General features: G+C 37.4%; 3 protein-coding genes and 1 pseudogene across 5 annotated transcripts in view; 3 read left to right on the top strand and 1 right to left on the bottom strand.

Moving 5' to 3' along the window:
• LOC107756327 (tyrosine-protein kinase JAK2-like) overlaps window positions 1-1141 on the top strand; it is a 53358-nt gene extending 52217 nt beyond the window's left edge. For all 3 annotated transcript variants that reach the window (XM_016573379.1, XM_016573380.1, XM_016573381.1), the window contains exon 24: window positions 518-1141. In XM_016573379.1, the coding sequence (XP_016428865.1) occupies window positions 518-652 (135 nt within the window). In that variant the 3' untranslated portion in view covers window positions 653-1141. The remainder of the gene's footprint in view (window positions 1-517) is intronic.
• A 2600-nt stretch (window positions 1142-3741) lies between these two features.
• LOC107756266 (monocarboxylate transporter 12-like) lies at window positions 3742-9085 on the top strand (annotated as a pseudogene).
• A 2636-nt stretch (window positions 9086-11721) lies between these two features.
• LOC107756285 (ghrelin O-acyltransferase-like) lies at window positions 11722-13158 on the bottom strand. Its single transcript, XM_016573310.1, has 3 exons — window positions 13037-13158; window positions 12736-12960; window positions 11722-12658 (listed from the first exon to the last, which is right to left on the bottom strand). The coding sequence occupies exons 1-3, from the start codon at window positions 13156-13158 to the stop codon at window positions 11722-11724; spliced, it is 1284 nt and encodes a 427-aa protein (XP_016428796.1).
• Window positions 13159-13892: 734 nt separating this feature from the next.
• The window catches only part of LOC107756264 (glycine dehydrogenase (decarboxylating), mitochondrial-like), a 4934-nt gene continuing 2920 nt past the window's right edge, over window positions 13893-15906 (top strand). The window contains exons 1-2 of the mRNA XM_016573291.1: window positions 13893-14370; window positions 14596-14674. Coding sequence (XP_016428777.1) covers window positions 14095-14370; window positions 14596-14674 — 355 coding nt within the window. The 5' untranslated portion in view covers window positions 13893-14094. The remainder of the gene's footprint in view (window positions 14371-14595; window positions 14675-15906) is intronic.

The following is a 15906-nucleotide window of genomic DNA, read 5'->3' as shown; positions in this document are numbered from 1 at the left end:
CGATCAGCCACTTCAACCGTTTCATCATCAGACTCCGGCTCGAATTGGTAAGGTACAATCGATACCATCTTTTCTATGTATTGACAAGTCTCCAGGACTGCGCCATCTGACCAATCACAGCAGTGAGGGCTCACGGAAAGAAGGGATTTAGAGAGCTTGATTCTTTGAACTGCTTCGCACGAGTCGTTTACGAATCATTTAGAAATGAGGTCAAATTAAATCTATTTTTTGAGAAAACTAACCTGTTTTTTGACCTTGCATGCATGTAAACCTGTTTTAGGAGACACATAAAACAATATTAGCAACCTTAAAAATTGCATAATAGGGGCACTTTAAAATATATTCAAACAGAAAGCCATTATTTTAAATTATAAGTGATGTTTCACAAATGTTATACTGCATTTTTTCTGCAAAAACGTTTTTTTACATTTTTTGAACGGAATTGTACAATTGTATGAAGTGTCTGGCAATTTCAAAGCAGCAAATTGTAAAATATTAACTTTCTGAATTCTTTTAGATGTGCGAGATCATGCAGGAATGCTGGGACAACGATCCTAGTCTTCGGCCACCCTTCAAGGAGCTCGCTCTCCGCATAGACTTGATCCGGGACAGCAGCGATTCAGACCGATATACCCAAGTGCCTGCGTTTTAAGAAAGAAGCTTCGCTCGCTCACCACTGCCATGCAGATACCCAGAGCCTGTCCTCTGGCCCTGTCCGCTGTCTTAATTTGTTTCTTTGTGCCATTTACGGCAGATCTGACCCCAGGACTTGATCACCTCATCTTCTGGCCGAACAGTTAAGGTCATTTATATCAAGAATGGGTTTCTCTTTTGCTAGCAGTGCTGGCATGCGCCTCTCTATCAGCGATGGAATGAATGAATCGTTTTCTTAAATGCAAGAGCTGTGCATTTTTACATCCATGTGTTTGTATGTACATATATAAAGATGATTTTATAATTTTATAAAAATGAAATGAAGAACTGTTTGGATGCAGTGTCATGTAAATTAAGATTTCAAAAGATATATAATTGTTTATAGCTTGTTTGTTGCAATGCAGGTGGTGTCTGATTGAAAAGATAAAAGATCTTGCTATTGTAAGTCTTTCTATTTTCTTTGAATAAAAAATGCTAATACATTTCAGTCCTTGTTACAGCCCATAATAGCAATTAATGAGCCGTTTTCCAATGGTGTTAGCCCCCATTAGCCTCTTTGTAAGATGGTGGGCATGTGGTGTTTGCGCTAACGTATTGCTCATAGTCTGTCACATAGTCTGTCAAACTGGTATGTGGAAGCCCTGCCTCATGTTCACATAAATCTTTGAGGGATTGTGTGAAGAGGATGTAGAATTTCATTTCCGTTTCCTGTTTTTTTTTTTTGCCCTCAAACATCTTTTTTTTTTTTTTACTAATTAGAACCTATGATTTGAATTTGTACAGGTTAAAAAGGAAATATAGCATTTTCTATGTTGTGTTGAAAGGACATGCAGAGTGTGTATTCTGATCCGTCAGTCCCCCGGAGCTGTGGAATGGCAACAGCGGTAGTCAAACAGAGACTTGACATTATCCACCTTCTGCTGGCTAGTACCAGTTTCCATCACACCGACTGACCCTCTAAACTGGCAGGGTGTTATTGCACCAGTTTCTGAAATGAAACTGATCTGTGTATAGCACACTAACTATTTTGTGACAATTGAAGCTTAAGTTAACAAAAAACAGATCAGTCATTTCCCACAATTCAAAGTTAGAAGTCTGAACAACTTTTTAATCCTATCATCGTCATTTTGGCATTCACATTGTGTGTTATTTTGAATCACTTTAGAACAGATATAGAATGACATGTGAATGCATTTTCATCTATCATGATTTGCTTTGCTTATAAAATAACAAAGCTCTAGTTGGATTATGATGCCAGGTACTAATAAACACCCGTATTTTGAGCCTAAAGCCAGCTCAGATTAGGCTGTCGTTATCTAGTTCACTTTTTTTTTTTAATGGTAAACCATGTCTTCCGTGGTACAGAGTTTTGCTTTATGGAACAGAAGATAGCATCCTATTGCGTACGTTTTCTGTGCTGACAGTGACTAATGCAGTTCAGAACAGCGCAGATGACTTCATGTACTGTGGAATTGGTGACTTGTAACGTGTAGTGGAGTAATTTTCACTGTAAGGTATCTGTACTTTTACTCAAGTATGTTTTTTAGGTACTCTTTACACCTCTGCTGTTGATGTACTGGAATTAATTTGTTCTTTTAGTGTGCATTGCATAATTCACATTGCACATATGTACGTTATACAGCTAGAGATTGTAACACATGCTGAACATGTTTACATGAATATGAAATCTGGCAGGAGGTTGACTCGCAGTTTGGATCTCTTATGCAACCAGCTGATGTTTACAAGAAATTGGTGTGGAATATATTACTACATTCTTTAAGGATTTATTGAGCAGGTTAGGACAGCTGAACAATGAACATCAACATCCTTTTTCATGGTAATAAGGTGGCCGACTTACGGGATATTGCATTATGCTATATTAGGGAATAGACACAAAGGCATGTTTGATGCAAAAATTCAGTTTTATTTTGCACCATATTTAAGTGGCTGTAGTGGCATTTTAAATTGTTGTATATACATCAGTGCAATTGGAAGAAAATAAGTGCACGGAAGAATGAAATATGGCAAGCCTTTTATTCCTTAAAACTAATAATATAAATCTTTTACAGTCACATGACTTTTCCACTCATCTGCCATGTCTATGGCCATCAGTGGGACGAAGTAATGGCAGTTAATATAAAAACAGATACCAAGACAAAAATGTTGATCTCTGGATTTTATCCAGAACAGCAAGGTCACAAAAACATTTTTACATGTTAGTAAAGACCCTACCCAATATACAATTTATGGACATTTATATGGCGTAATGTAGAAATCTCTCTTAGTTTGAAGGAATCTTTTGTAACAAATAAAAATTATTTTACATTTGGTAGGAAACAGAATTTGTGATTGCATTTTATTTCCTTATTGTGACTCATATCAGAGCAATATAGCTTCTCCAATGAGAGAAAAAAAAATAATGTATGGTGGGACTTGTCCATGGGGAATTAATTGAATCATTGCATCGTTGTCGCTTCCTAATCTGCTTGTTAAGTCCACCATTTTTGGGTCCAAGCACTTTATCAGATTCCAAAAGCAAACAACATATATAGTGCTAATACACACATGGTGTTCTGTAATGCTTCCAGAAATCACGATTCTAAACTTTATCTCCATAGCAAAATCTCAGTTGGCCTGACTGTGATTGATCTTTTATGAATCGTTAAAATATTGGTGTCTGTGACACAGTGACACAGAAGTGCCTATATTTACTCTTTACACCCAAACCTATAGATACTGTCATACAGTAATAGAATTGAGTGGATTAAAAGATGAAACTGAGATTCTATCATATGAATGGATAAAACTGAACGATACTAAGAAACCTTTTATTTGGACATCAGATGGTTATATATGTGTTTGGAGGCTGCTGACAGCTTGATAGCTTCTTTAATACATCAAGCAGTAATATGGGAACAAATCAAGGACACGGCTGTCATGAACTATGCTGTAACATGAGTATGTTTGTCTGCTGCTAGTGGTGCTGAGTCAATGGCAGTGAAGAACTGGCTTAGTCTGTAATCACAGCAGGCAGGGCTGGGCAATGGAGCAGGCATTGTGGGTCATGTTGTTGATGCACAAGAATTTATGTACTTGAGCGATCCACCGGATGGCGGCTATGGCTGGGTCGTGGCCACCTCGGCCTTCTTCATCATGGGCCTGACCGCTGCTGTTCTTTAAAATTTTGACCTGTTTTTCTTTGAAATCCAAAGTCACTACAATGTCCTTACCAGTACTACCTCATGGGTGACCTCAACCACTATTGCTGTGTTTCATTTGGGAGGTGAGGAATGCTTTTATGTGCTGTCTTTTTCATTTAGTTATCAAAATAAATTGTATGAATACTCTCAGAACAGGTATAACAAATAGTCTGAAACTGACATTTAATGATGACTCCAGACCTGCATAGAGAGACGTGTTTTTCTCATCTGTTTAGCTCCTCTGGCCAGAGCTCTCAGTATGCACCTGTCCCAGCGTGCTGTTATCATGGTCGGAGGGCTTCTGGCTGCCTCAGGAATGATTATCGCCTCTTTGGGCCTCAGTCTGCCTTGGATGTATCTGTCTATGGGTGTACTACAAGGTAAGTTTTAAATAATTATGCAATTCTGAATTGTAGCACACAATGCTTTTTTCAGTCATTACAAGTGCATGAAAATCTAATGGTGTGTTGAAAGCAGCAAGCCATCATAGTGTTATATTAATTTATGTTATGTTTATGTTAATAAGTTAATAATATAGCATACATTATATATTATGTTGTTCTTTAATACATTGTTTCACAATATGCTGTTTTGGCTTTTAATATTTTTTATTTAATGAATGCTGTGCACTGTTGTATGCACTACCATATATAAATGTATTCAATTTGACGTGCAGTCTTTATGTAGTAGGGTAGTATGTTATTCTAAACACAGCATCACTGTACCTCACAATGGGAGGACTAGTCTATTTAATCTAATCCAGAAACAAGCTGTATTATACAGTATTTTAAAAAATGAGTGTGAGTGTCACTTAAAAATAAAATGAGGAAATAAATTATCAAATTATTATTTAAAAATAATCTTTTTAAATTGACAAACAGACTTATTTAAAACATTATTTTAATATGTTGGATTATTATACTTTTTTCCCAAAGAATTTAACTTTTTTTCAAAGAATTTCATACTTTTATTCAGCAGGGATGCTTTAAATTGATCAAAAGTGACAGTAAAGACATTTATAATTATTTATATATATATATATATATATATATAAACTGAACAAAATTTATATTTATAGCTCATGAAAAATGGGGGCAAAAACAAAAGTGTTGCGTTTATAATTTTGTTCAGTGTATATTATAATACTGTTCTTTCTATTCATCAAAAAATCCAGAAAAGAAAATGTATTGTGATTTCCACAAAAAATTAAGTTGGTTTCATCACTGATAATAATAAGAAATGTTTTTAGGTACCAAGTCAGCATATTAGAATGATTTCTGAAGGATCATGTGACACTGAAGACTGTAGTAATGATGCTGAAAATTCAGCTTTGCATCACAGGATTAAATTACATTTTAAATATATTCAAATATAAAACCATTATTATTTGTAAAAAATATTGTAATAATTGTAATAATTTTAACCATTTTTTTTATCAAATAAATGCACCATTGGTGAGCATAAGAGATATTCCAAAAAATTTGTTCTGAACTCAATGTTTTTTTTTCTCTTTTCTGATTTAGAACTTGGCGTCTCATTTTCTTGGATACCAGCTAACAGCATGGTCAGCCATTATTTCAAATGCTGGCGTTCCATTGCCTATGCTATTGCTAGTTCTGGAGAGTGCGTCTTTGCTATGGGATTCAGCCCATTTTTCATTTATCGACAGCTTTTCTTGGCAGGGGTCTCTACTCATCATTGGTGGTCTTCAGCTGAATCTGTGTGTGTGTGGTGCTCTGATGAAACCCCTTCCAGCTGCACAAACCTCTATCCAAGACAAACCGGTGCTGGACACAAAAGAGGAAAGCAGGACATCAAAAAAGGCACTTTCCAGTGCTCTCTCATTCAGAGGCCTGAGCTGCTGCTATATATCGTGTTTGCCATCTTGGCTGCGGCAGGTTTCTTCATCCCACCTCTGTTTCTGGTGCCCTATGCCAATAGTTTGGGCATGGAGCAGTACTGGGCGCAGTGGGCGGCCTCGGTTCTGTCAGTGCTGGCATTGGCAGACCTGCGGCTCGTGAGAAACCTGCAGCTGCTGACCATGGTGGTCACTGCGCTGGGGTGGTGCTACTACTGCTTCCCATTGCACAGAGCTACTGGAGTATCCTGGTCTTTTCGTCACTCTATGGCTTCCTGTTTGGCTGCGTGGTGGCCATCCATGTGACGAGTATCGTGGATATTGTTGGACTGGAGGGCTTTGATAGCGCTCTAGGGCTCTTCATGCTGTTCCGGAGCTCTGGAGGATTTGTGGGTCCACCTGCTGCAGGTCAGTGTGTGTGTCTTTAACTTTCAGGCATATCAGACTAAAGGTACGTTCACACCAAGAAGGCTAACTATAAAGATAACTATAACAATAATAACTATATTAAGGTCCACACCAATGAACGATAACATTCTGTTTATAAGCACGTGCTGCCGTTTTGTCATCTGCCATTTTAAAGGGGTCACGACATGAGGAACCAAATTTCCCTTGATCGTTTGACACAGAAGAGGTCTTTGTATGCTTAATACATCCTGCAAGTTTAATAACTTAAAATGTCCTCATCATCAATAAAAAAAACATTTATGTAATAACCCTAAGAAAACAGCTTGTTTTGGATCAGAGGGACAAGGTGACGTCACCTGGGCACAGTCGTTTGCATATGACCGCCTCCAGAGCAAGACATCTACGCCTATTTTTGCACCATCGCATCGTTGTCACACCCACAGGTGTTCAGTCGACGTGCAGCGAGTGGGTCTGAAGGAGTAGCTGTTTACAATAAGATTGCAATGCCAGACAGACGATGTGCCATTCCTGGCTGTGGAAAAACAACATGTTTCTATACACTGCCGAAGGATCCAGACGTCAGGGAAAAATGGATTCAGTTTATTTTTTGCGAACGTCCCAGTCACGTCAGTGCTAAATCACACGTGTTTTCAGTGCATTTCACCGTTGACTGTTTTGAGGACAAATCGCAGTATAATGCTGGCTTTTCTTAATGCTGGCTTTTCTTCATAAATTTTCTTAATCTAAACGAAAAGAAAACGGAAATCATATTCTTTGGTCCCCCTAGTGGCATTCCCACAAAGTTTGTTAATGATCACCATGTCACATTTCAAGCCAAAACTCTTGTTAAAAACTTAGGCGTTTTGCTTGATAATGAGCTGAAACTAGACAAACAAGTAAATTCAGTGGTTAGATCTTGTTTTTTTCATCTCCACCTTCTTTCCAAAATTAAGTCTTTTCTTTCTTTTCAAGACTTTGAAAGAGTAATTCATGTTTTTATATCATCACGGTTAGACTACTGTAACTCACTTTGTTGTGTAATGAACACTACTTCCCTGGCCCATCTCCAGTTGGTCCAAAATGCTTCATCAAGACTTTTATTGGGCCTCCGTAAATCCACTCACTTTACACCTGCGTTAGCATGATTGCTTTGGCTGCCTGTCCAGTTTAGAGTGGAGTTCAAAACCCTAGTTTTTGTTTTTATGTCCCTAAACAACTTAACCTCCTCATATCTATCTGAACTTCTATCTCCACATAACCCTTCTTGAGCTCTTCTATCTGGTAGTCATAGATTGCTCAATGTTCCCAGAGCCAGACTTAAACAAAGAGGTGAACGTGCCTTTGCTGTCACAGGTCCTAAACCTGGACCTAAATTTAGGTCCTACATTTTCTTTTGATATCTTGTTGATTATTTGTTTCTGATTTTATCTGTGATATTTTTTTATTGTTTTGCTTGTATTTATTTTATCTGATGCTGTAAAGCACATTGGTCAGCTGCCGCTGTTTTAATGGTGCTATATAAGTAAATTAAACTTGAAACTTAAACTTTGCCAAAATACTTATCTCAAAGATCAGGCCATGCCAACTGTTCTGGACACAACGATGCCGCAAACTGTAAATAACTTATTTCAAGTAAAAACTATTTTTAAAACAGTAATGGATGTTAGCCCATCATAAAAGTCGACGGTTACACTGACCTCTTAAAGGGAAAACACCCCAAAACCGACTGTTTCTGTCAGAGGATGAGAAACGGGGTGGAAAAACGTCATAAATCACTCAATTTTGAATGTTTTTCATCCAAAAACTAGTAATATTATAATTACTCCTCGGGGAACATCATAAAATAAAATAAAAAAACATGTCATGACCCCTTTAAATGCTCAAGCTCTTTAAAGTCAGGTGGATTTTGAATGGCTGTCAGTGTTTTTATAATTCATCAGTTGAAACAAAGTGTCCTGTGAGTGATTTCAGCAATATCTGTATCCATCATTATAGCTGTGATGTGGACTTTCCTATTGTCATGGAATTAGAATGAGTATTAAAGCTTTATAGTTATTCTTATAGTTATCGTCTAGAACTGGCCTTACTTTCTGTTTAAAAACATTCAACAATATTTGTCTTAAAAGGGATAGTTCACCCAAAAATGTAGATTCTGTCATCATTTATTCACCCTCATGTCATTCCGAACCTGAAAGACTGACTTTCTTCTGTGGAACATAAAAGAAGATATAGAAAGTCATACTTACAGAACAAAGAAAAAAGATTCGGAATGACATGAGGGTGAATAAATCATGCCAGAATTTCACTTTTAGTTTTTGGTGCGCTAACCCTTAATAATTTAACCAGCATTTATTTATTTTTATTATTTATAATTTATTTACTAGATGTGTAAAAATTCATTAATGCTAAATAGTACATTCTTTTTGCTTTCTACTACACCATGATGAGCCGGGCCAAGTAGGTGATGATGTGTAACTGTAGGTGTGCATGTTGACAGACATTAATCTCTATCGTCATGAAGGATCTAATGTTGCGAAACTTAGCTAAACATTTTTTGCAGCTTTTAAAACAACCATTTATTGTGAGTTATTTTTTATATTATATTGAGTTCTTTTATTCCCAAAAGACTAAGAATATTTGATTTCTCATGATATGACCCCTTTAAGACTTGATTTGAGTCATTATAAACTGCTAAACTGAGTATAGCTCAATTTTTAATGATTGTGTGTCAGTAGGGAGGATACAGACACCGCTAACATCAGGTTTCGTCTTTATCCCAAAGGCTCTCTGTGTCACCTGTCTCATGTTCCTTTTGTGTATCTGTGTCACAGGCTGGCTGGTGGACTGGACTCACGACTTCAGTGCTAGTTTCTATTTGTCTGGCCTCTGCCTTGTCCTGTCTGGGGTCTTCGTGGTGCTTGTTGACAGGCTGGTGGAGAAGAAAAAACTCAAACTACCAGATTAATGTGCTGAGACTACAGATCATCCAATACTTAAAGCGGACAGTGCAGATGTTTAAAAGCCACTGAAGATAATTTACTTTTGTTATATGAACTTTTGTTTATTTAAAGCCATATTATTATTAATGTTTTTACTTTTCAAAAAAGCAACAGGCATTTTATGATCTCAGCCTCTCGCCCTATAACTTCCAGACAGAGAGATATTGGTTTAAGACTGTGGCATCCTTGTAGCCACGTTTCAAGCCATTAATAGTTCACAATCAATGACAAGAATCATATGCCATTCAGAGCCTGTTTCTGCCCTTAGAAATAATTAAAGAAGCACTGAGTGCAGATGTAGCTGCTTATTATTTCCTCACTTACAGAACAAGCATTCATATATGACTACTTTACAGTATTTGAAAGCAATATAAATAATCTGATTTTTATGTTTGTGTTCATGGCAAGTACTACAAATTACATGTGCATAGAAGCTACATACAGTGGCTCCAAGAAAGTAAAGTGGCATCTGCAAACAAGTAATATCCTTATCATAGTCTCAAGGTCATTTTTGAAGTTTTATTTAAAATATTGCAAACTTCTTTCTGTGAAGTGTACTAATACTGTATTAAAAAATATAAAAAAATTTGTTCTCATATACTTTTTACTGATGCCGTTACATTCATTAGTGTCCAAATACTTTCTGGCCATGAAAGCCATGAGATTAGTTCATGGTTTTTATCAGGTGTTGAGGCAGTGGATTGGTTTACTTCACTATTTAAATGAGTCTTGTTTTTCATTCTATAATGCCACATTTCTCTGAGTGTGTAGAGCATGTCCTGTCTACTCTGTATATGTGTGTACACACACAGAGCTTTGGAATCACAAAGATGCCCTAGAAATGAAGAAATCTGCTTATATGGACAAAGTTGGCAAATACGTTTTACAAAGAATTTGCCTCCTTTTACCTCAAAATAACAGCCAGCCAAATAATGTTGTGCGCTGAACTAATCCTGAATTACAGAATCCTGTTCAATGTTCAGGTTTATGAAAAACACTATAGACTGTTTATATCATGTCTGAGGATATCATTAATTTCCTTATATCATCAAATTCTGTGTTTGTGATTTAATGTGCCATGAATGGTGGAATCCTGCTATGTAATTTAATGTAATAGCATTTTTGTCTTTTAGAACTTCCCTAAACACACGTACCAAAGATAAATCGCAGTGTTTTACTTTGGTGTATTGTGTAAGTCATGTCTTAGTTTGCAGAGATGGATTTGTCTGTTTATGTACGGTGTGCCTGAATTTGTGGTGATGACAAAACTGGCTGTGCCTTAATTGACAGTGACAATCAAGAACTCTGTAGTATTTATTTTAATGTTCTCTTTGAGTTGCAATGAATGTAATTAGTAGTAGAATATCATATTTAGGTTAATCAGATCAGATTTATTTCTGAATGGCAGCGTTTAAGAGGTTTTGTGAGTGGAATAAAGGTCATTTGTTCAGCCTTTACGTTTTATTACATGCAAGAATTATATTGTTGACAGCCACTTGTTTTTTCTATTTGAGACATTTGAAAAGCTCTTTTGATATTTGGCTTCACACAACGCTCTTTTCACATCTGTGAAACATTTTACTGTAAAATTAAATTATTAAATTGTACTCTTGTAAGCACCACTGGCACATTACCAATAATGTGGTCAACCAAAGCACTCCAAAGACAAACAGATTAGAACGAGAATTTGTCCCTATATTTTATATATTTTAACTGAAAATCATGGCAGGTTTCATTGAGAATGTGAAAATCGTTTGTGAGTCCAGTGATTATATCCCATCACTTTGTATTCTTCACGTGTACTGTAAACTGTGGATACTCCGAGATCATCTCGCTGTCCCATCACTAGATGGCAGTATAACTACAAGAAAAGTCTATATATATATATATATAATTAAAATATATATACAAGAAAAATATATAATTTCACATTTTTGTACTCTGTTCTTCTGACTAATGAATATAAAGGTTTTGTGTGTTTGTTTAAAAGCAGAACATCTTACTACACATATAGTAAACGGTGCCAAACTCCAAAAATAATATAAAAAGACGCAAGTTTTCTTTCATTGTCCATTTAGTCTATGGAAAAATTAAAATTAAACGGGTTTGGACATAACATGGACGTGAGGACATTGGTGAACCAACCCATTTAACTAGCAGACAAACAGTTCAGTTAACATGGTTTATTAATCATTGTTAAAGGGATAATTAACACAAATATGAAAATTCTGTCATCATCTTAATGTCTTCAAGTTATTTTTAATATTCTCTCATTTTTGTCAATCCATTAAAAATTCACACAACCAAAACTTTTACCCATCAAAAAAGACATTTTAAAAGTAATCCATACGAATCGAGCAGTTTAATTAAAGGCTTATGAAAAGAAACAAAAACGTCAAATGATGAACAGATTTAATTTAGGTTTTTATTTATATAAACATATAGACTGATGCACACAGAGCACGTTAAATATATGGTATAAGCTCAAATGTTCTTGCTGGTCTAGCAAGCTTGGTTAAGCTTTCATGTTTACTATATTTAATGAGATATTTGAAGACATTTGTTTTACATTTGTATAATTTACACTGCATCTGTGAATTTCTCACAGGATTATAATTATCAGAACACTCAGTAGTGGAAGCACTGCGATATATGAAGACCAGAGCAGTTTCACTGACTCTAAGCTCTGGAGCTCCACACAGACAACAACACAAGAAATGGTCAGTTGAGTAAAAGCCCAGTTTAGACACACATACAGCCATTTCCTCCACTTGGAGGTAAGCATTGGATGCAAGAAGTGATGTATTTTATAGTCCCCCTGCACGCACGGTGACGGCCCAGATGAGAAAGCCAGAATCTGACCTGGATGAAGGCCATGCCACCACGCTGAGAACAAAAAGGTCATAAACAGTGGAGATCTGTTGGATCTTTTGAAGACCATTCTTCGAAGCCACACTGCCGTGGTTCTGTTCCACTGGCACGCAAACGCTGAAGGACGACTCAACGCTTCAGTCACCCATGGACTGCCATCAGAAAACCCATCCCATGATTTTTTCCCACTGTGACTGTACCCATGGAAACCTATGCCTGCGGCATTGTTAACACACTCACTGACCTTCCAGTGTGCATAATAGTTCATCTTAAGTAGCAGCGACAGGATCCAGATCCATATTATGTTTTGACAAACGCAAGGGCTGTTTACTCTAAATGTGATTGATTTTAAGAGCTCCTTGAGAGGATATTTAATCCACACCAAAACTAAAACTTGCAATAGCTTTGAAGTAAGTCTCCTTAAATATGAAGCCAAAGGTGGAGTCACACTCATTTGCCTAACAGACTGCACAAAAGTGTTAAAACTGCAAAGTGGTCCTCCAAGAAGTGCAGGAAAATTAAGTGAGTAGCTTAGAAACGGTATAAGGATAGATAGATCCTGACTGCTGTTTTGAAAGGGACTAGTGACTGTTCCCTCCTGCAGATCAAGTGATAGAGAAGAAACCCTCTGTGTCATCAACATGAGAGCGGATATGGCCAGTAATAGCCTGTTAGGAATAAAACGAGAGCTCACAATAGGATCAAATAAAAAATTTTGATACAGTTCATAATTTTGGAGAAATACCTGGAGTCTGGTGTCTCTTGAAGCCAGTATAACTGATACTGGATGTACAAGTGCCAGAAGGTTTGCCAACACATCTGCAGTCCCAACATCCACTGATGAATATGGGTTGGCTGTAGACAATATATCAGCAGCAGGAGAAGGACGGCACTGAAGAACAGCAATAAGCTGTATGGACCCACTGTTACAATAGCAAAGATGAATCCTCCCAGTGTCAAATAGACATACCTTACAAGTGGAAACAAATTTAATTTCATAAGTGATCTAAGAAAACGAACACAAGGATTATGTTGTCATACTGTACCTGTTGATTACTGAGAGATGTCCTTGCCTGGCTAAACAATAAAACAGAAATGCAAACGGCATGTTCACAAACTGGTAAAACAGCTGTGGGTTTCCATCACAAAATAGCCAAACGAGATCCATCACCAGCCCAGAACTGTTCTAGTAGGCTAATGTGTGTGAGTAGAAGAGATAGCCTATTATAAATATGTACAGTATGGCTGACTTATTTGAATTTCAGAGTAAAATGTGTTTCTGGATTCCAGACGTGCATAGATAGACAGATACTCAGTATGTCACAGCTGTGTACTTATTTCCTAAATGGAATCTGAAAGAGTGCCAACCAAGTTATGAGTAAACAATCCTCTCAAACAGAAGAAGAATGGAAACACTTTTTACACACACAACAGACAGAAAGACAGACAGACAGACCGATAGATAGATAGATGTATTCCCCACACTCGAGAAAGCATCTCCATCCACAATCCTATGTGTATTGTGTATGTAGGGAACTTCAGTATGAAATATATATATATATGATGCATTTTCCTTATGGAGTAACTTGGCAAGAACTTGGCTTCATCTTGAATATTCCCCCAGAGAACCATGCTTTTTAATGGATCTGCAGAGGATTCCCCATGCAGGTGTGGAGAATGAGGAACCCCTGAAGAAGCCCAGTCATTTTCACACTAACTAGCATCTACTCCATTCAGTTGTATGATTGCTTCACGATTGTCTCAGCATTTCACTGGGCGTTCAAGAACGCGACTACAAAACATGCAAAAACATAGAAAGCATTTAACCAGCAGATACCAAGTGTGTGACTAATGAAGCTCTAAACCGCGTACTGCAAACTCCCCACAGCACATTCAGAGCGAGTTATTACGGCGGACCCTGAGCCATAGGGCTTGTCTCTGCGTCAGAGAGAGTTCCCTTATCGATTGGCTGCGCCCTGTGCAACGAGGAGGCGTATAAAATAGACACTTTTAAGGAATTTCACAGACATTTAGTGGGTTACACGGTGTGGAGGCTGGCTGAAAGATTCTTCCGTACAATTTTCGTCAATCTCAAGTGAAGAACATGCAGAGCTGCGCTAAATCCTGGCGTGTTGTCATCAGCAGGTCGATGAACGCTCGCGTGCCGTACAGGAATTTCAGCAGTAAAGGGGATGTTTTTAAGAAACTTCAACGTTTAACCGCAGATGTGTCTGCAAATGTGCGCTGTATGGGCACCTCACAAGTTTTGTGGTCTAGGAAGATTGAACGAATCCTGCCGAGACACGATGATTTTTCTGAAAGACACATTGGACCGGGTGACAAAGAAAAAAGAGAGATGCTTAATACCCTTGGACTTGAGGTAAAACCCTTTAAGTTTTTATTAAACGTAATGTTTATATAACGTTACTAATATGCCAGATTGCAAGTCTATTTAAACGCTTTATGTCAGCATTTTACTCGCATTGTAAACTTTAAACAATTTTACAACAAAACTGTGCAACAATTTTCGCGGTTTTTGTTGATGACGATGATGATGATAAAAAATAAACCAAATAACAGTTTTACACTTTTCTGTTGATTTCAGTCAATTGCTCAGCTTATAGAAAACACAGTTCCCCCATCCATCCGCCTGGGAAGAAGTTTGAAAATGGACGATCCTGTGTGTAAGTTGCTCTCAGCCGCGGCAGACAGAGGAAACACGTGTCGTTTGTTGTTGTGAATTCATCATATATTTGCAGCGACTGTCTGTATAAGACAAACTGCGAGGTTAAGTTTCATTTCAGCGGTATTTGAAAACTGTGTCTGGTGTCAGATTTTAGGGCACTGGAATTATTCATTCCATTAAGAATTTAACAAACATATTTTTTGTTTTGTTTAGCGAAATATGTCGAATTAGGGTTTTCTAACGAACCAGACTCTAACAAATGAGTCCATCTGAGCGAAGAATGTAGGTTACACGCTCTTTGTGTGCCAGTAGACCTTACTGGAGTGTTTTTCACCGTTAAGTCTTCCTTTGAACATATTTGGAGTTGTTTTTGCGGAGCCCGGCGAGCAGCACCAATCTCCTGACGCCCTCAGCCGATGCCAATAGGATGACAATTAGAGTGTAAAGTTCAGCGTCACACGGCCAGTTTGATCTGGTTAGCAGTAGCATTACATCACGCGTGCACCGCTCAACATACAACTTTGCGTAATGATTGAAAATTTAACCGCATTAAATATGAATAGCAAGCGGAACTTTCAGTTGCATTTGCAATTATGAAGTCTGATAATTATTTCAAAAACGTACACTTGGAAAACGGGCGATTTACACATACAGACATTACATATAGTACACCGGAGTGTGAATAAACACGTTTTAACTTACATTTTTGCAGACAACATGACTCTTAAAATGTAAAACACTAATTTATGCGTATGTTTATGCAGATGTTTAAAATAAGGTCTCGATTTTAAGAGATATATCCTTCTAACAACATTGCACCAACCCTCAAGTCACTAGACTGTTTTTCCCTCCCCTAACTAAATTGTTTTTGTCATGCAAATCTGCTTGTGTGTGTCTTTAATGAAGCAAGCCATGCTGAAGCTGATGGGGGGCTGGACTGGATTCTGCTGCTTCAGCTGCACAGAGCTCGATCTGCAAATCCTCACTGCTCAACAATAATGGGCTCTCTAAACTTTCCCTTTTGTAGTTTCATGAATATATTTTTATTGCTCAAAATGGTTGTTAAAATAGGGTACCTTTTAAAACGAATTTAAACACTAGGCTATATCAAGGCATCAAACAGCTGCCTGCCTCATTGTCGCACAAATATTCAGTGTAAAACTTGTCATAATAACATCCCCCAGACATGTTAGTGTGAGGGGGGTCAGTAATGTGTGTACCCCCCCCCCC

Source organism: Sinocyclocheilus rhinocerous, unplaced genomic scaffold, assembly GCF_001515625.1.
Source record: "Sinocyclocheilus rhinocerous isolate Xijiao unplaced genomic scaffold, SAMN03320098_v1.1 scaffold1043, whole genome shotgun sequence".
Lineage (NCBI taxonomy): Eukaryota > Metazoa > Chordata > Actinopteri > Cypriniformes > Cyprinidae > Sinocyclocheilus > Sinocyclocheilus rhinocerous.
This window is presented reverse-complemented; position numbering and strand designations above follow the sequence as displayed.